Genomic DNA, 25,831 nt, shown 5'->3' with positions numbered 1-25,831 from the left:
CCTGCCGTTCTGGCTGCTGGCTAGCGAAGTAACAAACAAACAAACAAAAAACCTTCCCCCACTCTCTTTCTCCTCAATACACAGTTATGCGGTTTTTTGGTTGTTTTTTTTGCCCAGACAAAACATTTGCATATTCATGAGCAACTGACACAGGCTTTATTGATGCACACTCTCCTGTGGGAGGGAGGACATCGGGTGGGAAAAAAGTCCGATCTTGTGAGTCATCATTAAAGAAAATACGCTAGGCTCACGGGAGGGATGGGGAGGAAAGGGTGAGTTCATGGCTGAGGTCTTGGGAAGAGGGATGGAGGGACTAAAAAAGAGGAGATGTAAAGGAGTAAATAACAGTTTATAAATCTATATATTTGTGGGTGTATATATGTGTGCGTGCGTTTGTGTCCGTGCCAACTTAGAGTGATCAAACACCCCTGTCGCTTCTCTGTGCCGCAGTGGCCCATTGATGAATAGGAGGGGAGGGAGGGGAGCTGCTAAGATGGGTAGCGGACTAAGCCAAGAGACATCCCAGCTCCCATTTTTTTTTTTTTAATTGGCCACAAGGGAGGGGTCTACCTGCATGACAATGAGAAGGTCGAAAACCAAGATGAAGGAGGCAAGGAAGGCTCTGGAGACCTCGTCGCTGGGAAGGAAGCCTCGGTTCAGGTTGTCCCAGCTGATCCAGTCGGTACTGATGACCAGAACTACCACAGACGTCAGAGTGATGAGTACTGTCCTGCAGGGGAGAGGAGAGGAAGCGGAGGGGAAGAAGAGAGGGAGATGAATTGGGAAGGAGGGGAGACGAGAAAAAAGGGAAGAGGTGAATGAAATGAGGAAAGTAGAGGGAGGAAGGATGGTAGACAAGGGAAGGAAGGAAAAGGCAGAAGAGAGGACGTTATGCAGGAAGAAAAAGGAAGGAAAGGAGGAAAAGGAAGGAGAGGCGCAGAGATGAGAGGAAAGGAGGGGAGAAGGGAAATTAGGAAAGCAGAGAAGGGATGAGGAAAAGGAAGGAGGGGAAAAGGAGGCAAAGAAAGAAAAGAAAAAAATGCAGGGGAGATAAATCAATGAATGATGCACATTAAAAAGTACAAGACCTTGAAAAAACATTTAAAACTCATTTCAAAATATTAGACTAGATGACAGTTAATATTGTATTGTATCTTGGAAGATAAACAGCTACATATCCTCATCCACGTCAAATGCAAGAAAAAGCAAAATCAGATAAATTCGGTTTCTCTTTTCATGGACTCAATAATGTATTGAACAACAATTTCACCTGGATTTGAAAAATTGCAGCAGATAAAACTTTCAGGAAGATGAATGTGCATAGAGGAAAACTGTGTCTGTTTGTGGTTGCAAAGACAATGCAATTCAAAAGACTACAGCATATTTCCATGTATTTCCATATTTAACATGAGCCAAAATATTTCATTTATCTACAAGCAGTGATTGTTGTGGGTTTTTTTCTCCTGTGATCTTTCACACTCTCTGAGTCATGTTTATGTCACATTGCTGTAATTCGGCACTCACTGTTTACTGGGAAATGTTCTCAGCCATCTGAAGGGAGGCACAATGAAAAAGGCTAGTATTATTCTCCACTGTGCATTGTGTCTCAATGTCACCCAGTGATTACTGTGCTGTTGTGTGCATTCTCTCACCACAAGTCGGCTGGCTGCATTGCAGATAGTCAATGCGAGCTCATATCCCATTTCAACTGTTCTGGAGATGCATTTCAACGGGTTTATATTATTCCACAGTAAGATTCTTTTCCTCAGCATGCCCAATGTTTTGGCACCGTCCTTTACAATTTGCCACGGCTCTTTAAGCGTTCATTGACAAGATATATCCAGCAACACATTTATCATATTTCAAGTTCCGATTTTCAAACGAAAGCTTGTCAAATCCAGCATTGATTGTGATAGTGTGAGTCGGGGCGTCCGTCGATAAAAAGAAGGGATGTAGAAAAAAGTCACAGAACAATTCTTCTGCTTGCATTCTAATCGCAGGATGCAAGCAGAAGAATTCGCAGAATCAAATCTGCAAAAGGAAATGTTAAACAGTCAAACTGTCATTGAAGCTGAGATGTACTGGAGTATGTCTCGACCTCTCTGTATACATATTAAACTGTTTCAACCGTATCCCCTTCTTCACATGTCCTTCACTTCTCACTGTGACCCTAAAATGAACCCACCGGAGAGGCGTTCGCATGTCATATTTGACTGACAGCGCTGAGCCACTTTGGTGAATGAACACCACTGGGACCATGCGCCGGTGGTGTAATACAGGGAAACAGGGAACGCCTCTTCTTGGCCGTCTAGGAATGGCCGTATCAGACATGGTTTGCAGCATTTGTTTAGCAGTTATTTAAGGGTCACAGCTTGTGGTACGAGAAGTAAAAGACAGGGCTATGGTTTACCCCGTGACCTTGCTGTGTCCATTGATTTTCAACCGTGTTCTTCTAATTAAAGGTGCTGACACTGACTGAGGGAAGATTAACACGAATATTGACTGCATGTTACCCTGCAACGGGCTGGGGAGACCACATAGCACACACACATATGCATGCACACACGGCTACAGATCTTTGTAGGAATATATCTTGCATTTAGTAAGCTAGTAAAATAGGTGGTGCATGCAGACAAAGAACATGGTCTCACAGACAGTTCTTGGTTTTAAGAAGACAATATACCAGAAGAGAACAATCCTGTTGTTGCCTTGTTTCCAGAACCTTCTGGCTGCTTTGCCCCAGTCCGGGTAGTGCTGATCCTGGAGCATCATATCTGTCACCTGCAGAGAGGAAAGTGCATATAAATTACTAAATTACTAATAGTTAATTAATAATAATTAATAATTATCAATGTTGTATCGTAGCTGTCTTTCAACCACCTATATTGGTTGATGATAGGTTTTCACATTGTCATTCTTAAATGTCATTAGTAATAATAACAGTAGATTATCTTTCATGGATACAGAGTTATATCAGAGAGCATTTTATCCATGGGTATAACAAATCCTACTACATAAGCTTTGTGTGGAGCAGCTGCAGGAGCAAGGGCAGTTTATCAATAAAGTGCCTGACTGCAGATACTGTAGCTCATGTCAAAAAAGGATTTGAATCAGGCAATCTGTGAGATGCTCCTGCTGCATTGCAAAAACAGACACTTCCTGTTTTCGCTCATCTAGTGAAGGCACACACTGTAAATCTGCAAGGCGGAGGAGACACAGAGGTCATCTTCAAAGTGCCTTGTTGAATTAATCGAATGTAAAAAAACCTTGTGAGTAATTTCTGGAATCAGCACTTTGCCTTGGCCCAACTTTCGCACACACGCACACACACACACACCTCCCGTCTGACCAGACTTCGACATTTCCCTTTCCCCTTCACCTCCGTTTCTTACTCCTTCTTCCTCCTCCCGCTCTCCTGTCTCTCCTTCCACCCTGTCTCTTTCTCTGCAGTATGTACTGTAGAATACTAATGTGACCAGTGAGGGAGCTTGTCAAGCTGTCTCAGCTGTGTGCATGCCGGTGCCAGAGCCCCACTCCTCCCACCACAGGTAGTCCACTCCCAACGGAGCTCTCCTCCTCTCTTTATGTTGACAAATGAACCGAGGTAGGTTTCTCCTCCAACATACTCTGCCACTCCCTGCACATTCATTGTTTCTTCTGACCCTTCTTAGATCAAACTGTATGTTACTCTAAGGATTTGGAAGCAGATCGAACAGGATCGGCACACAGGGCTTTAATGTATGTGTCTTGCAACCACTGAGATACACCTGACCTAGAAATGTGAAGAATTTCAATGTGTATCTTAATATAATTGTTAAATTAATTGGGATATGAAAACATGGCTTAATGAAGCACCATTTATGGCCCTGTAGGGCTGTAATGCTTTTGTTTGTTATTATTATTTTATTTATTACACACAAGAAAAGAAAACTGTGGATGAATGAATGCTTTTCTTGTATGCCACCAGTGGGACAAAGAAATAGAAGTTTGTCCTGAGCTGACGATGCCAGAGGACTGCCATTGTTGCTAATTAGCTCGTTCAAATGGGTATATCCATTGTACTTTGGCCCTGAAAGAGTATTTCCAATTGATCCTCTCAGACTTGGCGCTGCATTGTCAGATGTGGCTTAACTTTCAGCGGCATAATGCCACAATCACATCATAGGGGAAGGATGGGAAAGATTTACATGTTTATAACATGCGGATGTCATCTCATTGAACAACTCAAGATGGCACCGTATCCATAAAATATGGGTTTCATTACCTTGGAAAAACAGGCTTTAGCTGATTCGTTGGATTGCTTTTTATGGCACTTCCATACTATTAAGAACCAAATTAGATATATTGGAGCTTTTAGAAAAATTCTGAATTATTGGGATTATGATTTGAATGTTTACTTTGACACTATTTACAAATCAGAAACTTGTATTCATGGGAAATCCACTAGGACATGTACATGTACTTTAGCCATGACTGTGCCTTAACTACTGTATTTATAAATGTTACGTAAAACAGATTATGTTATGATTATTATCATTATTATATTTCTCATTAGTAAGGTATGGAAAGAATTGTAAAAAAAACATCATGTTGGTGTAGCATACTAATGTTAAGCAAATTAGCATGCCATATTTAACATGAGCATTTATCTCAAAAACAGGAATTTGTAAATTGAAAATGGTTACTAAATTAAGAATTATCTTGCAATGAAATGAAGTACTGAACCACTGGAAATCTTGACATATTGGTCCTGGATGATAACTAAGGGGATCACCAAAATCATGTGGATTCCTCTTCTGGGGACCATGAATATCTGTCACCAACCCACACTGAAAGCATGGCCCAAAATATTTTTCTATATCAGTGTTTTTAATAATGCAGAATTAAAATGAAATACGACATAATTCCTTTCATGAATGCAAATGTATCTAATCTTTAGGACATAAGAGTTGGGATCTCACCATCCATGCAGTGACAAAGTCTCCCATCCACGTCCCCACTGCAGCAATCTTCATAAAGCTCTCATTCCTGATGCCCATGTAATCCGTCACCATGTGAGGCCTGTGAGGAAAGAAGATCAAGAGTGAAAAAGGACATCAAAAATCAAGCATACGTTATGAAGGGTAGTAAAGAGGAGGCAATAAAGGAAGACGGCAACACAACTGACAGTGCCAACACAGGGCAAGTCAGTGCGGGACGAAGAGAAAATGGTCCCTGCCGCTAAAGTGTCATGATGCTAGCTGTCAGAGTCAATCAATATCAATCTGATCCTGTGAAAACAATGAGCGATGGCTCTACCTTCCCTAAAGCCCAGAGGATTGTAAACAATTTACACCAGTGTGACAGAATTTATGCACGATCACCACCATTTGGTCCTGTAGTGTTTGGTAAATTATCCATTTGTCTGGCAAATTTGTTTCATGTCGATTTGACTTCAAATCAACAATGCCACCCCAAAGAGATCCCCTCCTATTTTAATGCACTAGATCTGAGTGAGCTCAGTTAACATCAATTGCTGCAGCACAGAAGCAAAACATAGACTAGGTCAAGACACGCCATTAGAAAACCAATCTCACATGCAATAGTATCTGATAAGATATGACATGCTTTCTTTGGAGTCCTAGTTATGCCTTCATCTCTGTACAGTAAGTGAAGATGCGAAGCTTTTGTTCAGCCCCGTAAACCCGCCCATCGCGCGCGTACACACACACACACACACACACACACACACACACACACACACACACACACACACACACACACACACACACACACACACACACACACACACACACACACACACACACACACACACACACACACACACACACACACACACACACACACACACACACACACACACTTTACACACACTTTATTTTCTTCAGGTAATAACACAGGCAGGAAGGAAAAGTGGGTCAGCTGCCTCCTATATAGGACCTGTGCCGGGGAGAGAGGAGAACAGAGGGGAGCGAGAAGGCCTGTTTGATCTCTTGGCAGCCAGTGTCTTAGACTCTGAGTGGAGCAGGTGGACACCCATCACCTTCCCCTCAAGCCCCACCCCCCTCCCCAGGTCATACAAATGAATATAATAGATGGCGATGGATAGGGCTCTGGCTGAGCTTTCAAGGGGTCATATTTGAAGTCAATGGCTCCATTCGTCTTTGTTTTCCCCCGGTCATTTTCTGGCCGCCAGCAAACACCAATAAAAACGTTTTCTATTGCACACAGGACTCTGGAAGCTTTCGCCTACAACATTGCTGGTGTACAGTGCATTTCCTCTCTCTATTTATGTTTCCCCTTGATGGTTCTATTTGCATTTTTTTGATTGCATAAAGAGTGCTATTTGGTGTGCTGTTCACTTAGTAAATGAGTCATTGCCAGACAAGTCTAAACAATCTCTTGAAAAGCAATGGAGCTTTAATCCTTTTAAGCTATTAACTAATGTAGCAGCTTTAATAGGTGTTCATTTTCAATTAATGTTAATTGCTTGTGCATTTTCTCATTATTTATAAGTCCTTATTTAAAAAGCATAACAAATACTCACATGCAATACGGAACAATGATGGGTAATTGTGGCAAGGCAGTGACCCATAATGCTACCTGTTTACTGCAATTGTGCGAGAACTACTCTTCCCCGGAAGGAAACATTATAAATCACATGTCGTCAATGTAGCGTGCATTTAACAGATTTGACAGGATTTTATTGACGAAAACATGCAGTACCGCAAGTGACGTATTGCCTGGCTCAAACCCGCAAATAAAACAGCCTTGATTGGAATGGCGATTTATATCTGCATTAAGTCAGTTAGACATTCAGTGGCTTGGCACTGCTCCAGTTACCAAGGAGATCCCATTGGGAGTCATTTACCCACAGCGAAATTCTGATCGATACTTCTGGAAATGTTGTCTGGCACCACATGCTTAGCTTTAAATCTAAATTAAAAAAACAACCCCGCCACCAACCCCTGCCCTTCTCACTTATTTAAGTCAGCAAATGTTACCCCTGTGCTGAAAGAGAGGGTTTTATTTTTTTTATTTCTTTGCAGAGCACCTATGATGAGTTTGGGGACTCTTCGCACTGCATGATCAGAGGCAGAACAATCTGACTTATTCATGCCGACTGAAAATTTAATGGCCTTTAGAGCCGGATGACCTAATGAGAGAATTCAGTGTAGTGGAACATCAGTACAGTAGCACCATGAATAATCAGCCCCAAAATGGCTCCCGTGGCTTAATCGCAGAGCCAGTGTCAGTGACAGTGCCAGCACAGACGGCTCAGCCAGCTCTGACCCTCTGTGGAATGTTATCAGGTTTCCCACATTTGTTCGGACAAAATATTCAAGGACATTTCAATGCCTTTCAAAGTCTTGTTCCATCATATGCAAGAAATTACAATTTTTCACCGCAGAGGTTAAAGAGTTATGGAGTTATGAGTTTGGACGTTACCCCTGTGTGACATTAACCAGTGAAAAAGGCCATTTAAACTGTTGCATTACATTTTTCGTTTTTTTTTATCTTTAGTGCTCAGAAGTCATTGTGATGTTTTGCTTGGTTAAAAAATCTAGTTGGTATTGTAATATTTCTATTCTTGTGTTTTATTTTAATAAAAATGTTTCTGATGGTAGGTCTACTCCTCTTTTCTTTGTTCAGCTATCACTGCCCATGTTCATAACTCTTTCATCTATATTCACTCCAGTTCACTGTTGCTGTTTGCATCATACATATGTCACCTACTGTGCACCAGATTGTTTTTTATAATTATGTACATGTCGAACTTTGTGTTATATTAAGTTGTGAAAGACTGGGTAGCAATTCAAAATTATTGTATTGGAGCACAGTTATAGACAGGGTATTTTAATAAGGACAAAGAACAGCAATGTGGAGCGGCAACTAATTATTATTCCAATATTGATTAATCTGTTGGTTAATTAGAAAATCGTAAAAAATAAAATAATCACTTACAATTTCCTAAGGTTCATGGTGATGTCTTAAAATTATTTGCATAGACCAACACTCCCAAGCCCAAAGATAATTAAATTCAGGACTGCAACGAAAGATTATTTTCATTATTCAGAAATCTGCAAATTATTTTCTTGATTTATCCCACCTAACAAAATGCCAGAAAAATAACCCTTATATTATCACAGAGGAATAGATGGTGAATTGAAATGGCTTGTATTGTACGGTAACCAAACGCAACAATAATCAGTTTCATGTATCACATGACAAAGAGAAAAGTGCCCCACATTTACCAGTGTTTTGCCATTTTTACCTAAAAGGTGACTGGAACGGTTATTCAAACAAAAAAACAATTGCCAATTAATTTTTTCCAATCGACTTATCGATTAATTGATCTAGCTCTAATTCGATTTGCAACTATGTAAAACTGAGAAAAGCTGCAAATCTTCATATCTGAGATGCCAATGTTTGCTATTTTTACTTCATAAGATGCTTAAATCATTATTAAGGATGAGATTCATTTTCTGTTAATAAATATCATACATTATATTTCAAAATATGAAAATGCATTAGATCCCTCCTTTAAATGTGCAAGTTCTGTGGGAAATTGAAACCATGCAGTTTCTCTATTGACAGAGCAATGGACCTGCCCTCTAAAGTTTTAAATACTTTAAAAACCTATAAAAGCATTTCTCTGACAGTTTTGATCTTCCCATTCCATTAATGACTCTGGAGCATAGTGCCAAAAACACTTTTGTAATTTCATGCTGCGTCATAAACCAAGCACTTTCTACTTCTCCATATATTTAATCAATTTAAAGATTTTTTTTTTTATCAATGTCCCAACTCAAGGATTCACAAGGCCCATGGGAGCCTTAATAATGAAGATTATAAAACAGCATGCTGAGAGAGCTTACACTTCTCTGAGTCATCAATACTCTGATTCCCATTATTTTTTTCACTGCCCACTTGGATCTATATGCCTTCATGCTGGGTTTTATAAACTTGTTTTCTCTGTCAGACAGCCAGTGATTTAGTGAGGGTATAAACTGAGTGACCTCTTCTGCCCTGTAAAGACTGGACTCATTCAGAACAGCAACCTTGGCTGGCTCCACAATGAAATGCATTGCCTGTCCCCCTCCCTGTGCACAACAGTACCTATCATTGTATTTACAGTATACAACGCTGAGCAGCAGTAGTAACCCGGGAGCATAAAGCTGTCAATACATACTCTTTTCACTATCACTAACGCATCTCCCAAGGCAACTTATAACTTCAATTTCAATTCATCACTCAGCACAGAATCAGCCAACATATATTGTGCTAAACTGGCTAGAGATTGAATCCTTTAGTCCTTATTATTCCCCTGACTCAGGAGTGGGAGTGAATAACATCGGGCAATATTCAGGGCACCCCTGTATCAGACCCTCTAGTGCCTCTCTGACCCGACATCCCTATCAGGACTATGGCTAAGGTTTGGTTTAAGCACTAGGGATGGGAATCGATAAAATTTTATTGATAATGCCAATATCGATATCTGTTTATCCGTCCGATTCTTTTTTCGATTGCCTTATTGATTCCTTATCAATTTTCTTTGTGGAAAAAAAGTTGACCTATGCAGGTTTTCAGCATCAATGCGGTTTTATTATCTCCGCGTCTGAACACAGTGTAGAGGCAATGAGAGAATATTTGTACATTTGTTTTTATTTAGGTTTTCTTAGTCCAAGAAAAAAACCTGCTAAACCTGCTAGTGTGGAACTAATGTTATGATAACAGGATATTTCCCCTCAGTAACTGATGTGCTGCATGGTTAGGAAGCAGCGGCACTCACACGTAGAGTTCCAATGGCATTCCTGGAATTTAGGCTCATATTATGTAGAAAGATGTTTCAGCATATTACTGGTGTTTCCACCCTTACTTGAAATTGGCATTAAACAGAAATTACAAGCAGATTTGTTTGTTTAGGGAAACATTATGGTTTGGGTTAATGAAACTACTTAACTAAGGTTAGGGGACCTTTGTTGTCATGGATACAATAATAACCACTTAGGGTTGGGAAACAATTGTGGCCATGGTTTAAATAAACCAACGATGGCTGACCGTATAGTGAACAGGAAAACAAAAGTCAGACATTTTTTTGACCCATTCATTGACCTCCTTCTTTTGCAGAATTTAGCAAAAAAAAATATTTTTCCTATAAATGTCTCATATAAAAGGACACTGAGTCCCTTAGACTAGCTAAAACATTCTGAATCACCAAATTTGGAAATATGTTTTTTGTTTTCTTTTATTGGACAACAGTGATATGTTGTATACACACACATCCCACACATACACTTCCTTGTGTGTTGTGTATTTAGAAATGTCCGGAAATACTTTATGATTTGGCCTTTATTAAAAAAACATGGCCCCAGAACAGGAATCTGTTAATTCAACATGGAGTGCAATACGCTGAGCTGTACAACAAAGGAACTGAATTATTATCAGATATTAGTTTTGGTGAAATATAAGGACACGCATGAACAATCCCTATGTCCTGTCTCAACACCCCTCCCCACCTCCCACCTACACTTACGCATGCACACACACTTACATTCATCTATAATATAATACATATCGTATATTCCCAGTGGACGCACACCGTCGTCAAGGTTATGATGTTTATTGTTTAAGATGTGGCTGTTTCTCTTTATGTGACAGTGATGTATGAGGAAGACCTAGGCTGCAGCCCCCACTGACGCTCCTCCCCTGGAAATGACCACCTTCACTTCTTCATATAGCACACAGTCTGTTTCAGAAGTATTCTAAGAGAAGCGAAAATTACCCTGGAGGGAAAGCTTTACACTAAATAAACATGTAATGACGACAACGTGATGAGTCATCTTGGAGATACCAACGTAATGTGCATGTGTAGGAGTGTGAAAAACAGCAGCAGATATGCTTAGATATTAGGTTTAGGTGTGTGAAAGGATGAGAGGCAGAGTGAGGAAGGCAAAGAAAGATCAATGAATCCAAACACAATTTACAAACACCATCAGGTTTCTATACCACATGTTAACAGTAAAGTTGTTTCTGACAAGCATGGTATTTTGGTGTTGTCCCAAATATTACGGAGAACCAAATCAGTTAATTAACACATAGAAATTCCTAAGGATTATTTCAACTAATTATTATTTTCAGATTGATTCATCTGACAAGTATTTTCTTGATTAATTGATTAACCTATTGGTATTTTGTAGGAAAGACAAAGATCTTCAATTTTTTCCGTCACATAACAGAAAAAGCAACAAGTCACAATTGAACAGCCTAAGCCAGGGAATTTGGAGTTTTTTTCCTTGTTAAATGACTTGACATGATTGCAGATCCTTTTTTTGTCATTCGACAAATCTTTTCAGGTCCAAACTGCTCACACAAAAATGCAAACATGTTGAATAATCCATGCCTTCCAATATAATAATCAATAATATCTAGTAGTAATAAATGTAGCATCCGTTATGTATTTTTCTATTAAATAGCAGTTAATGCAATAATCAATTTGTGTGGCACAGTATTGTTAAACACACAAACGAGCAACTTTGTGATTTTAAAAGCATTCCAAACACTCTTCCTCTGGTCACACCTAAAACACTGGCGCCAAGCTAGCACATCCACATAACACACAGAGTCAACCAACTAAAACTCTCTGTAAGACACAAAAAAGTACTTTTGAGGGAATTTTTGGGCGATTTTTTGACATATACATTTTTGGACTCTGTCTATCTAAAAACTTCACGTCACTTGCACAGACACTTTTATGTCACTGTGAACCTGACTAGTTATTGCTAAAGTTTGTTGTAGTTTGTTGCCTTTTTCAACAGTGGAGGTTCCATGGTGGAGGTTCATGTTGATAAAAAAAAAAATGCCAAGGAGCTGAAAAAAAAAAAATGTGGTTTTTAATACCATAAAGTGTAATAAGCCTATGAATGTTCTCATTCGTCCAGGTCATCGTTATCCTCAAAGCAATTTCAGTCAAAAACAACTGGACTGGTTGTTTGTCTAGGAAGACGTTTCACCTCTCATCCAAGAGGCTTCATCAGTTCATGTACGCATCTGACCAGGCTGGGACTGGTCAGATGCGTACATGCGTTTTGACTGAAATTGCTTTGAGGATAACCATAAAGTGTAATATCAACTTGTAAATGGATTTCATAAAATAGGAAATGAGAAAAATATCGCTCATGAACCGGCATCAGAGTCAAGTTATCAATATCGAAAATTTTTGAACGATAACCAGCCCTACAGATCATAGAATCATAGAACCCATTATTAGGAATATGCAGCTGTACCGTAGGCAGCAGCAAATCCCATGTGTGATTGTATGCAACAGGAGGTATCTACATACCACAACATGCTATTTATTCAGCCTTTTAAATCCACTTGTCCATGGTATTACCCCAGCTTAGTGCTAGACAAGCAAACAGACAGTCGAGGGGGACTGGCATGCATGCAGCACAATGGATCATGGTAGACAAAGACAAATACCCTCATACGATGGGGTCTAATCCCGCTCAGGGTATCACTGTAGTCAAATGCCACATCCAGCCCTCCCTCCCTTCTCCTCATCAAAGATATCCACCAGCTGAAACCCTTCCCTCCGCCCCTTGCTCCACTCTTCCATTTCTCAGCGTACCCCTCTTTTCCCCCCTATACTGACATCCATGCATCTATCATTCACTGGGTAACAAATAGAAGTAGAGAAGTGATTTTACAGCTTTACTGTCCCCCATCAGATCCCCACAAGCTCCCCCCTTCCTTCCCTCCACCTTCACATATTTTACCACCCCCTCTTCTCTAAATTAGCCGTGATTAATGTGTACGCCACGCATTGGGCCATCTTAATTAAATAACACCATCTAATTAGGGTCTGATTTCGGCTGGTAATGGCACCGTAAGATGGCTGGAATGGGATTGCACGGCGTAACAAAACATTCATGAAGTCCGTCAAACTCCCTGGGCGGTCACACTCCCCTGCTTTCGCACAAACAGCCCCCTACTAATCTGACAGTTACATTAAAATGCAAATAGCCAAGATGTGAGGGTTTGGTAACAAGTGTGCCTTAAAGCTCACAGGGTGCCACAATGGACAGCCTACCCCCCCACCCCCCATGATATAAGCCAGGTAACATGTTGATAGCTGTTGACCTAGTAGTGGCTGTTTAAATATTGGCACTATTGGACCGTGTAAGATTACACGGTAAGGAAATCTCTTTGAGCTGAGAGATAATGGCTTTGATGAATCCATTTTACATGACTAATCATGAATAAATACTTGTCATCCAAAAAGATACACAATCTCTAATCAGTGATTGTTTACAGTCCTGACGATGGCACAGTTTATCTTCTTCCCTTGTGAATGTATCACTAGTTTTAATTAAATCAAGCTCAAGACCGACTGAAAGGTCAGAAGGAAATTACAGCATATTAATGAGCGAAGGGCACAGGCAGCATCAGGTCAGGGAGTCTCTCTCTCTCTCTCTCTCTCTCTCTCTCTACAATATGTGGTGTGTGTCTGAGATGGCCTGTCTAGCCACCAGAAGAGCATCTCCTGCAGTGCACTACCATGGCTACATGTCAAAGTCAGCTAACCTGTGCCAAAATACCTACCCTTTAAAAACCCTTGGCAGTATTAACACCTCACAGCAGCTTGTTCTTTCAGTATTATGAAAAGGAAAAACATCATACACTCCTAAAGAAGGGGCAGCTGCAGTCACAAAGGGATATTGTACTTTTCCTTTGTGCTGTGGCAAAAGAAAAAAAGTACAACAGCTTTACTGCAGGGTGAGGGAATGGTTGGCGCGGGGGGGGGGGGGGGGGGGGTGCGATGCAAATAGGGTTTGGACATAGATCAAAAGACTTAAGTTTCACTGCATCGCCAGGGCTCGAGCACTTCTCCTGCTGCCCTCAGACTCCCATCCCTCTCAGCCCCCCCCGTGCTCACTCTGCTGCATTCATGCTATCGGAACTGTCTTCCGAGGGGCATCCTGGCAGAGTGTGAACATTGCTCTTACATGTCGGTCTTGAACAGAGATGTGAACACTAATGGTCTTTGGCAGGGCCCGGGTCCTCAGTGGACACACACTGCCGGAGCAAAAAAGAAAACAAGTGGGAAACAGGGACAGGGAGGGAGGGGTTTGGGACAAGTGCAGGAAAAAGACCAGGTGTCTTGGCAACGGCAGGATCACTTACTATACAACAGCACCATCTGTCTTTGGGAGGAGAGCCTTACAACGTTGAATAACTGATGTCACTGCTCAACACACATGCGGTGCAAATAATCATGGATGAGTTTTGTGTTGTTCAAGCCAATTTAGGTTTTTAATGGGCTGCTATGGTTGCTCTTTTTTTACGTCTAGAAGTGATGTGGGTAATACAAGCCAGAATGACTTGCACTTGTAAAATTGATAGAAATTATATATCATAGTATGAATTATATATTAGGTCTCTCAAAAATTACTGAGCTACTCATTGTTTTTCCTTAAGTATTATCCAAATGTCTTCAAGTGAAACACTCCTGACAGTAAAGAAATGCACTGACAGACTAAAGGGCCTCTTTTCACGACATTTCCTAAGCGGCAGTAAAAAAGGAATCCTCTCTGTGACAGATGCACTCAGTGCGACTGCAAATGTAACTTTTCCCTGAGTAAGCAACATTCGTTGTCTCAGCGGACCTGTCCCTCTCTGCTCAGCTGCTCTCTTCCTTTTTCTCGGCCAACCGGAGAGAACGGACAAGATGGATGCCGGTGTCACCGCGCTGGCCGTAGTGACAGATGGGCTGATTATACAAACGCATCCCTCTGGCCATACAAAAACACAACACCTTCCCAGCAAGCTAATAGCCTTCGCCTGCTTGTACCTTATGGATAGTTGATGCTTATTGTTAATATGGAAAAGCAGCACTGTATGGACAGATCCTATTATAGCTCTGGCATCCCTCTTGACAGCTTGTACCTGCATAGACACCTGCCACGCTGTTTCTTTTTACAGCCCAAACACACAAACTGGTAAATCACCTCACTGCAACCTCGTGTCTGGTTGGTTGGCTTCAAGGGCATGTTTTCCTTCCCCTAGACGGACACATTGCAAATGCATAAATGGATTCCTGTCACTGGCTTGATGTGTGGGTATCAAGCTCTGCAGTGCGCACTGGTTTCTCCGCAGGTAGGCCGGGGCAGCAGGAGGGAAAACCGAGGCATTAAATGAGGGAGACATGACAAAAAACATCTTGGTTTCTGGCCAGAGATGTGTCAAAAATAAGTCAAGATCATGGGAGAATAAGTGCAGCTGCTGAAGGTGATCTTTCAGGATTAACCACCATCCCCTTGCCTGCTTCTACCTGTGATTTAAAGTCTGTGCTGATTAATCAGACTGCTATCGAGTCTCTGTTCAGGCGAGACGTTTAGATCAATCAAGCCAGCCAAAGGGGAGCGAACAGCGGTTCTTACAAATGGGAAGCAGAGAATGAGGGAAAAGGGGCATAGAGAGATAGATTGAATGGCTTACTCCATGCTCCCAGCCATCAGCAGGAAAAGGTTGTAGATGTGTGAGAAGATGAAGAGGAAGAGAATGGCGCTGAAGAACATGGTCATCCAGGAGCCATGATCCTCGCGGAACATTTTCAGCCGCAGGTATCGACCTAAAAAAGGAGCATGGACATAACAAGGACACTGCTGTCAGTGGAGGTTCAAACAGCATGTCAACCAGCTAACATGCATGGCCACAAAAATGGAGATGAAAGTAAATAAATGAGTCACATAGATCAATAATGTCCTACTCTGTCAGGCGAGTGACCTTTCGGCATTGAAATGAAGATAAAGGACCACTTTGAGGTGTCACTTCCACAGCCTTGAAGTAATCGTCTTATCCAGACCAATTTCAACTGTCACCATTTCATCATCAACCCCAGCTCATGATGAGAGTTCTGCATGATTAGAGTAAATTATTCAAACACTTGTGACCTGTGGTGTTGTTTTATACAATCCTGGCTTGGAACCAAATTATGGAGAAATATTTCTCTGGCAGAGCATGAGATTGATTCAGATACGCAGCCCTCTACACAGAACACATAATCACACAAGCTTGTCCTCTGGTGGTTATGGCACTCACAAAGACAACAGCAGTTTATTATGCGACTTTAGCTTGTTGTTGTACCTTGCAAACAATATAGTAAGAGCTCCTCTGTGCCTAGCTATGGATATAAATCTTTCTCTCTTTTTTTTGGCCAGTCCTAATGACAAACATAAACATATTAATAACTCTAAAACAAGGGCTCACATTTTTTTCCGGTCAGAGTGGCATTATGAAAAAGCATTACATAAGTACACTATAAACTACTGAGAGACCTTAAAAATAACATGTGTGATGCAATTAGGTGTGGGTAATGTAATTGCATAATGTTATAGTCCTTGATCTTCCTCCCACTCTGCTCATGTAACAGAAGCAATCTACTTTGTATTTTCAGGTGTATGTTACTACCACCATCATTTAGACCTGGGTCAAATAGGATTTGTAAATAAATTAGATAAAAACCAAACACACAGATTAAAAAAAAAAAGATAAACAAGAATTACCACCTTGCAATTCTATGCCTCCACCAAACACATAATATATGTGGAGGATACTTTAATTTAATAAACAGGAATTTAATAAAAAGGTATTAAATGCATTTTTTGGTGAAACATGGATGCTTCACACACACACACACACACACACACACACACACACACACACACACACACACACACACACACACACACACACACACACACACACACACACACACACACACACACACACACACACACACACACACACACACACACACACACACACACCTTCACCCTGGCATCTTAGACGATCTATGCATTCAGCAAAGTCTCAAGATTTATTTGTGACTTATTGTGAGCTTAAGAGAAGAGAATATAAACAAACAAACAATAGTCACTCTTGTATTTTTTAGGAGGTTTTAGCCAAAGCAAAATGACCTTGTGTGAGGCTACACCATACATCTTGCTCTGTGCCATTTCAGGGCTCATCACAGATGCATAATTGAATTGAGTTGCATGGGTGAAGTTTATTGCCTCCAGACCTGCAAGGGTAACGTCACTGACATAGGCCAGTTATCGGTAGCCTTAGGAGCTTGTCTACTCGTACAGGATAGGAAAGGAACTGTAACTGTCTTCAACGGAATAGTAAAGTTTGATTTGATCACAAATTGTGATTTAAACAATGCAGAAATAAAAGTAACAACATAAAAACTTAATCCATGAGAGAAAGAGACATAATAAGCTAACATTTCATTTGACATTATATTCAATATGAATAATCAAGCAAACAAAATTTCTAGTTAATCAGATTTTGAAAACCAAATTGAAAGATTCTTTCAGAATTTTCCCGAAGTCTTAAAATTCTATCACCACAGAATTTTCTGCAAATTCTTCTAGTTTAGGTTATTTTTTTGCCTTTAAATTGACAGGACAGGTGAAGCCTAGATAGACAGGAAAGTGGGGAAAGAGAGAAGAGGACAGCAAAGGGCAGCGGGTGGGATTCGAGGAAAGGCTGCTGTCAACGACTCAGCCTACACAGGACGCACGCTCTACCTGGTGAGCTAGAGGTCGCCCCTGTCGCCCAGATTAAGACTTGCAGCAGCGCTGTTCAGACAGTCAGGAGAAATATCAGATAACACAGAGGACACATCTCAATGTCAATCTAATTAGTACACAATAAACATAATTTTCCATAATCCATTCCAATTAAAACATGTGCATTATACCACCAGAAATATAAATTCATAAAACATTGTCAAAACAACACCCAGTGCAGTCTGTCAGCAGCTGGCAGAGTGGCAGTCAGCTAGCTGAATACATGCTAGTGTGACAGTTGTCTGCGTTGTGTTGTTTATTTGCAAGATGGACTGACACACTCTTAGCTTCAGGACCGGACTTTTATTGCCTGGACAATGATACGGAAATGACTGGTCAGGTCACGGTCAAGCACAGCACTTGTTCGACACAGCTTCATGGAGGAAAATTAGCAAGTTAGCTTAGCCTTCAAGCTAAGGTCGCTAGTTATAAACATTAAACAAAATAAACCCTCTGTAACACATTTAGTTACATGTAAAACTGTCGCCAGCTTCCTGAACCTAATATCATGATAACTGCATTATTACATTACATTGTTTACACAGTTTCAGTAGGCTATAACGCTGTGCGTCGAGTAACAAACCTACCATGGGCTCAATCGTCGCATACTGGCACTGTGTTTCGTCACAGCCCATATTTATGTGCTGAGGAGAGCCCTGCTAACCAGTGAGCGTCCGTGATACATGAATAAAGATAAATATGATTGGCTGTCGCTGTGGAAGTGGACAAAACTCTGTTACACTAGCAGCTTGCTAGCACTATCTCAGTTACCCCCATCAGTCACATGACCCTCACCTAACAGATCGTGCGTTTGTAACACATTTTTTCTGTTTTTTAGTCTCCACTCCTGAGAAAATAACCTTAATGACATAATTTGGGTTATTTTCTCAGACTTGATAAAGCTCTTTTGTCTGCAATGACTACTCTTTTCAGTTTCACATTATCATATCCAAAATTAAAGCTTATCTATTTTATAGTTTGGAATCAGTATTTGGATAAAATAGCTCCAAAAAATAAGGTGTGCCAAATTTAGAAGGCCCCAGCTGCTGTTTCAGTGGGCCAGATACATTATTAATCAACATTTAGGGAAATATCTAATATTAAAGGGCTTGGATACCCAAAACATTGCTAATATGAAGTCCTCATATAGTGAACCCCAACCAGCAACTGTTTCAAGGTTATTCAACTGACTGCTCGTTAAGAAATCCTCTTTAACCTATAACCCCCATATTCTCCCTCTGCCTTTAATTCCGTGCAAGATGCAGTCATCTTCCCAAGAACAACTCTTTGTTTTTCTCTCCCCCAGCTCAATCAGCATCCCTTTGAGTTACAGCTCCTCTGAAAACACGCACACACACACACACACACACACACACACACACACACACACACACACACACACACACACACACACACACACACACACACACACACACACACACACACACACACACACACACACACACACACACACACACACACACACACACACACACACACACACACACACACACACACACACACACACACACACACACCTTCACCCTGGCATCGTAGACGATCTATGCAATCAGCATAGTCTCAAGATGTGTGTCACAAATTCAGTATCGGATCAAATATCTCCCCCTCTGTTCCTGAATAATGCTGTTGAATTTATTTTCCCATTACAGCCTGGCTGGTTCACTCTTCAATAGTTTTACATGCTGTTCAATCTCAGCTTGCCTACTTTTAGTATTTTTTCTGCTGTGCACATTAAAACAAAGATGTTGCGATCCCTATGGAGATGAGGATCGTTGTTGAGTTGAAGTGCCGTTGTAATGAATGAACCTCCTGTTGTAGGTTCAAATTTGTTATGGAGAAAATGCCTTAAACATCCTAGCCAACAACAGGTCTGCAATGTTACTTTAAACCTTGGTTATTAACTTACTGTGAGCTTTACAGAAGAGAATATAAACTTTAATATCCCCTTAATAACCTTGTATTTTTGGGGGGTTTTAGCAAAAGCAAAGTGTCTTAGTGGGAGGCTATACCATACGTCTTGCTGTGTGGTATTTCAGGGCTCATCACAGATGCATAATTGAATTGACTTGCATGGGTGAACTTAATTGCCTCCGGTGCCAATGAGCCCTGGCTTCGATGTAGGAGCACAGTGTGTATCGGCAGATCTGACTTTTAAAGTAGCATGCCGCGTCAGCGAGCACGGCCACCCTCTCACAGCCTATATGGGCAAGATTTAACTAGGGATGATTCAAGACTATTCAGCCAAGCCGTTTGAGTCACTGCATCTCCCGACAGTAGAGGACCCCGATAAGGTGTGATTCATGAGCGCTGCCTACTGTGAGGCTCAGCCCGGCAGGGGACAACAACAACACACAACAAAGAAATAGATGGACACACTTCTATCTTTCTTACTTTCACCCATCCACTCTGCGAACACATCCACTGAAATGGACCAAGCTGCTGTATTACTCCGAAGAATGCAATTACAGTTTGAATACTTATTTACATATTTACAGTATCATTCCTCTAACGCTATTTATAGCATTCTGTTTGGGGTGAGATCATATCTACCTCACCTCAAGATGTTCCCAAATTAAAAAAAAGAAAAATCAAACCTCAGGGCTCTGTCTCCATCTAGTGGTGATATGTGGACACCAGAAAGCTGACTGGTAGGTACTGTATACAGATGTAGAGCATACATTAAAGCATATACATCTGTATATGAATCTAGTGCAAGTTTATTTAGCAAGATTATTTTTATCTAGCTTATTTTATTGCCTCAGTGGCCCATTTCTGTTAAACAATGTCCACACAGAATAAACTTGGGGCTTGAGTGCTATTTATACACTCAGTTGCCGGATTATGAGGTACACTTGGGTGAAACTAATGCAGTCTAATAAAACAATTCTGCAATGAATCCTATAACTGAAAAGTCATAATGTTCGGGTTTTGTTGAAACTGTTTTAGAAAGGTGATGATTCAACTTTATGATCATCTTGGATGATGTGATTTGTGGTGCTGTTGAACTACACTATAGACCTTTCTAATGGAATTCCATTGCTAGGCAACGGCCTTGGTCTTTGTTTACTTCCTGTCAGCTGATGTCATTCACATACAGGAAATAAACAAGGGCACATTTAGAATGTTTGTTTACATCTTTGAAAAGGTATATACTGACAGGTGTTTCTATTCATTTATCAACAATTTTTTTTTTTTATCAATGATATTTGGCTAAATACCAGAAACCCCTCTCTTTATTGCAGGACTGTTGTATTAGACTGTATTAATTTATCTAGGTGTACCTAATAAATTGGCTACCGAGTGTATGTTCAAATTCAAACTAATTCTCTTAATGCCATCTCAGTCCAGATTGTTTCAAGCAATCAAGGGATTCAAACTTGCCGCATTACTCATCTGATAATGAGATTATAACTCTGGGAAGGACTCGCTCAGGTTATAAAGTCATCAGTTTTATAGGCGTTAGGTGTCACGGGACATAAACAAGCCCTGGAGCCAGAAACACAAACAACAACAATATGACTAGCAGAAACCATCAGTGAAACACCTGCACTGGTGCACACGGACCATCAATAACAGAACGTATTTCTGATGTTTAAACAGTGATTTTTTTATTAATTCTCCATTCTAATTAATCTCACACACACACACACACACACACACACACACACACACACACACACACACACACACACACACACACACACACACACACACACACACACACACACACACACACACACACACACACACACACACACACACACACACACACACACACACACACACACACACACACACACACACACACACACACACACACACACACACACACACACACACGGCAGCGCACCAGCCCCTGACAGATGAGAAGCACACACAGCAGGAGGAGGAGTGAAGGCAACCTGAGATGTGATCACCGTCTCCATTCATCATGATACCGCACTTTAACAGCAACAAGTCTGACACGGCTAAAGGAGGTAAGTTTAATCTGAACCTGAAATACTTTGATTTTAACATGTTTTAGGACCAATCTAACAACATTTTACATAAAATAAAACATAAAATGATATGATAATGAACTAATAAACTTTTAATTCTGATTTCCTGTTGTTAAATACGAGAAATACAGTCTACATTACTTAGCATCCTTATACCTTCTAAAATGATCTCTTGCAGTGAAACTGTATGATAAAGGATTCCTTAATATATAAATCCCACATTTTGAACTTCATCAGTACAAAATCGGATGTATAAAACTTTGCCTTTTTTATTTTTTAGTGGGTACTGACAGAGTCAATTGTTAAGATCTGCTCAACTGAACAAAATGAATGTATTATCTGTGATTAAGTGCAAACAGAGGCTGACATATTGAAGGCAATAGATCAACAGTCCCCGGGTTTCATTGTTCGCAGCAGACAGTCAAGCATTCGCTTCCTGGACACACTGGTGACGCTCAGAGACTATGGAGACAGCTACTGTAAATATAAAAAGGGCCCTGGGAGAGTGGGTGAACACACATACTCTATGAGAGGAGGACTTACCGGCAGAGTCAATAAAACAGACTAGGACCTACATTATTTTAGTTATTAAAGTTATTAAAATCTTGAAAAATAAAACCAAGTCAAAATAAGGATGTCATATAACACAGCATATCCATCGTGTTTCATAGAGCTTGACTTTCAGAAAGTAGCTGGTATAAAAACATTATGATTGACACACCTTGCTTTTGAGTATGAGTATACGTGAGTCGGTTTGGTATAATTTTCTGTGACTGACAACTTACCTGGGGTTTCTTAATTGTTGTATGATTTAAATGGTGCTTATTTGACAGTTCAAGCTAACTAAAATAAATAATGGGAACACTTTGGCAGTCTTGTTTAACTGGATTTCTGGGGTGTTAAAGGCGCACTCTACCTATTTTACATGTCAAGGTCAATTTACTAGTAACAGCGAGTACTACACAGTCTATGAAAATACTTGAATAGTGTCTCCTGTGGCTCTGCAGCAGCTTTGACAGAAAATTATTTAAGAGACATTTTAACAGAAAGCTTGTGTTGCAAACATGGATTTTGAAAGACATGGGTATTAAATTGTCGTTGAATTTGTAACCACAAAAACCAAAACTGCATTTTGGGAAGTGTAGAAAGGAACCAGTGTTTCTTGACCTCTACCAGGGACTAAAATTCAAGATATTGCAGTCTCTTGATTTAACCATTCTTCTATATATTATTACGTTACAGCCTTATTCCAAATTGTATTAAATCAATCTCTGTCCTCAAAATTCTACACATAATGACCCATTATGACCACGTGAAAAAAGTTTTGAGTTTTGAAAATGTATTAAAATTAAAAAACAAAGAAATCATATTTACATAAGTATTCACAGCCTTTGCTTAATACTTTGTAGAACCACCTTTGGCAGCCTCTACAGCCTCAAGTCTTTTTGAATATGATGCCACAAGCTTGGCACACCTCTCTTTAGGCAGTTTTGCCCATTCTTCTTTGCAGTACCTCTCAAGCTCTATCAGGTTGGATGGGAGACGTCTGTGCACAGCCATTTTCAGATCTCTCCAGAGATGTTCAATCGGATTCAAGTCAGGGCTCTGGCTGGGCCACTCCAGGACATTCACAGAGTGGTCCTGAAGCCACTCCTTTGAGATCTTGGCTGTGTGCTTGGTGTCGTTGTCCTGCTGAAAAATGAACCGTCGCCCTTGTCTGAGGTCAAGAGCACTCCGGAGCAGGTTTTCATCCAGGATGTCTCTGTACATTGCTGCATTCATCTTTTCCTCTATCCTTACTAGTCTGCCAGTTCCTGCTGCTGAAAAACATCCTCATAGCATGATGCTGCCACCACCATGCTTGACTGTAGGGATGGTATTGGCTTCGTGATGAGCAGTGCCTGGTTTCCTCCAAACATGACGCCTGGCATTCACACCAAAGAGTTCAATCTTTGTCTCATCAGACCAGATCATTTTGTTTCTCATGGTCTGAGAGTCCTTCGGGTGCCTTTTGGCAAATTCCAGACGTGCTGCCTTGTGCCTTTTACTAAGGAGTGGCTTTCGCCTGGCCACTCTGCCATACAGGCCTGATTGGTGGATTGCTGCAGAGATGGTTGTCCTTCTGCAAGGTTCTCCTCTCTCCACGGAGGAACGCTGGAGCTCTGACAGAGTGACCATCGGGTTCTTGGTCACTTGACCAACGCCCTTCTCCCCCGATTGCTCAATTTAGACGGCCGGCCAGCTCTAGGAAGAGTCCTGGTGGTTCCAAACTTCTTCCATTTACGAATGATGGAGGCCACTGTGCTCATTGGGACATTCAAAGCAGCAGATATTTTTCTGTATCCTTCCCCAGATTTGTACCTCGAGACAATTTTGTCTCTGGGGTCTACAGACAATTCCTTTGACTTCATGCTTGGTGTTTGCGCTCTGACATGCAGTCAACTGTGGGACCTTATATAGACAGGTGTGTGCCTTTCCAAATCATGTCCAATCACAGGTGGACTCCATTTAAGCTGTAGAAACATCTCAAGGATGATCAGTGGAAACAGCATGCACCTGAGCTCAATTTTGAGCTTCATGGTAAAGGCTGTGAATACTTACGTAAATGTGATTTCTTTGTTTTTTAATTTTAATACATTTTCAAAACTCTCAAGAAAACTTTTTTTACGTGGTCATAATGGGGCATTATGTGTAGAATTTTGAGGACAGAGATTAATTTAATACAATTTGGAATAAGGCTGTAACATAATGAAATGTGGAAAAAGTGAAACGCTGTGAATACTTCCGAATGTACTGTATGTTCAGAGCAGCCATGTAGTTGTGATGTCAGGTTTTTTGAGGTTCTTTGACTTTCGAATCAGAAATCCGACTTCAGCAGGCGTTAAAGTAGAAAATTCCAACAGGGAATTTGGAAATTCCGACTTCTGGTTCAACTGGAATGCAGCTTTAATACGGAAGATGGGTCATTAGCCTTGAGTGGTCAAGTGCCTAATCAGATATGTAAGTACTTCCTGAAGATACATACTACTTTTTACAATCCAGTTCAATACAGTTGAAGTTGGAGGGCTTGAATTCTCAGGAAGTACTTAAACCATATTTGATTATTCTTAATATATTAAGAATGATTCAGTTGCAAAACTGACTCAACCTCCTGTCCTTAATTCACAGAAGTGCTTCTGGAGTTCCTGAACCAGTCAACAGTATTCTGCGGCCAGTTTCAGAACGGCCAATGGTACTGCTACATCCTGCTGGTTCTTTTCTCTTTTGCCCTTCCTGTTGGGATCCTGGGAAATGTCGCAGCTCTGATCAACTACTTATGCTTCAGGAAAACTTCTAGCACCAGCAATCTTTTCCTGTTGAACCTTGCCCTGTGTGACTCAGCCTGGATCCTAACTCTTCCCTTCACCCTCTACTTTACCTTACAGAGGCCATACCTCAAGGACATACAGATCTTCTGCCAGTTCAAGAAGATCTCATTCAACATCAACATATACGGCAGCATCATCTTCCTGACTCTGATCAGTTTTGATCGCTACGTTGGGACGGTGCACCCAATCAGCTCTCTCCGCTGGTGGCATGTGGGTAAAGCCAAGATGTGCTCAGTGTGCACTTGGGTCGCGTTGATCCTGACTTCCATTCCAGATTTATTTGTAACTTTTGCTATTCAGCGACCAGAGAATGTCACTGTGTGCATGGACCACATCCAGGGCCCTTTTATCTATGTCAAGACAATCACCATTATCAAAACAGTAATAGGATTCCTGCTACCATTCAGTATCATGCTGGCTTTTTACATAATGACAGTTCGTGTTTTGAGGCGTCTCCCGAGAGGTAGAAGACACAGAGGAGCCCAGCGGGCAGGTGGGAAGCCTCTGCGGCTCATCACTGCTGCCATAATAGTCTTTGTGGTTTCCTTTGTGCCATACCATGTCATGATCATCACCCTGGTGTTCATGAGGATCCATGACCAGGTCACACCATCTAACACAAACGTCCTCTTTGCCTCCTATGAGTTCTTTGAGGCAATGTGCAGTGTAAGCAGCTGCCTAGACCCAGTGCTGTATATTGTGGCTAGTGAGCAGTTCCAGAAGAAGCTACTAGCCTTGAAAAGAGACCGATACAGGAGGCTATGCTGCAGAGCCAACAGGAGGGTTGGGGTAAATGGGTGACTGA

General features: G+C 41.0%; 2 protein-coding genes across 2 annotated transcripts in view; one reads left to right on the top strand and one right to left on the bottom strand.

The window, feature by feature from the left end:
* The window catches only part of tmem117 (transmembrane protein 117), a 42,683-nt gene that overhangs the window by 4,780 nt on the left and 12,072 nt on the right, over positions 1 to 25,831 (bottom strand). The window contains exons 3-6 of the mRNA XM_083916056.1: positions 15,502 to 15,634; positions 4,962 to 5,061; positions 2,684 to 2,781; positions 571 to 730 (exon numbers count right to left, since the gene is read on the bottom strand). Of these exons, the coding sequence (XP_083772182.1) occupies positions 571 to 730; positions 2,684 to 2,781; positions 4,962 to 5,061; positions 15,502 to 15,634 (491 nt within the window). The remainder of the gene's footprint in view (positions 1 to 570; positions 731 to 2,683; positions 2,782 to 4,961; positions 5,062 to 15,501; positions 15,635 to 25,831) is intronic.
* LOC310949919 (P2Y purinoceptor 6-like) lies at positions 21,592 to 25,827 on the top strand (the record flags this gene model as incomplete). Its single annotated transcript, XM_083917533.1, has 2 exons — positions 21,592 to 21,637; positions 24,827 to 25,827. The coding sequence occupies 2 exons, from the start codon at positions 21,592 to 21,594 to the stop codon at positions 25,825 to 25,827; spliced, it is 1,047 nt and encodes a 348-aa protein (XP_083773659.1).

The sequence above is a fragment of the Echiichthys vipera genome (genome assembly GCF_963691815.1).
Source record: "Echiichthys vipera genome assembly, chromosome: 7".
Lineage (NCBI taxonomy): Eukaryota > Metazoa > Chordata > Actinopteri > Perciformes > Trachinidae > Echiichthys > Echiichthys vipera.
This window is presented reverse-complemented; position numbering and strand designations above follow the sequence as displayed.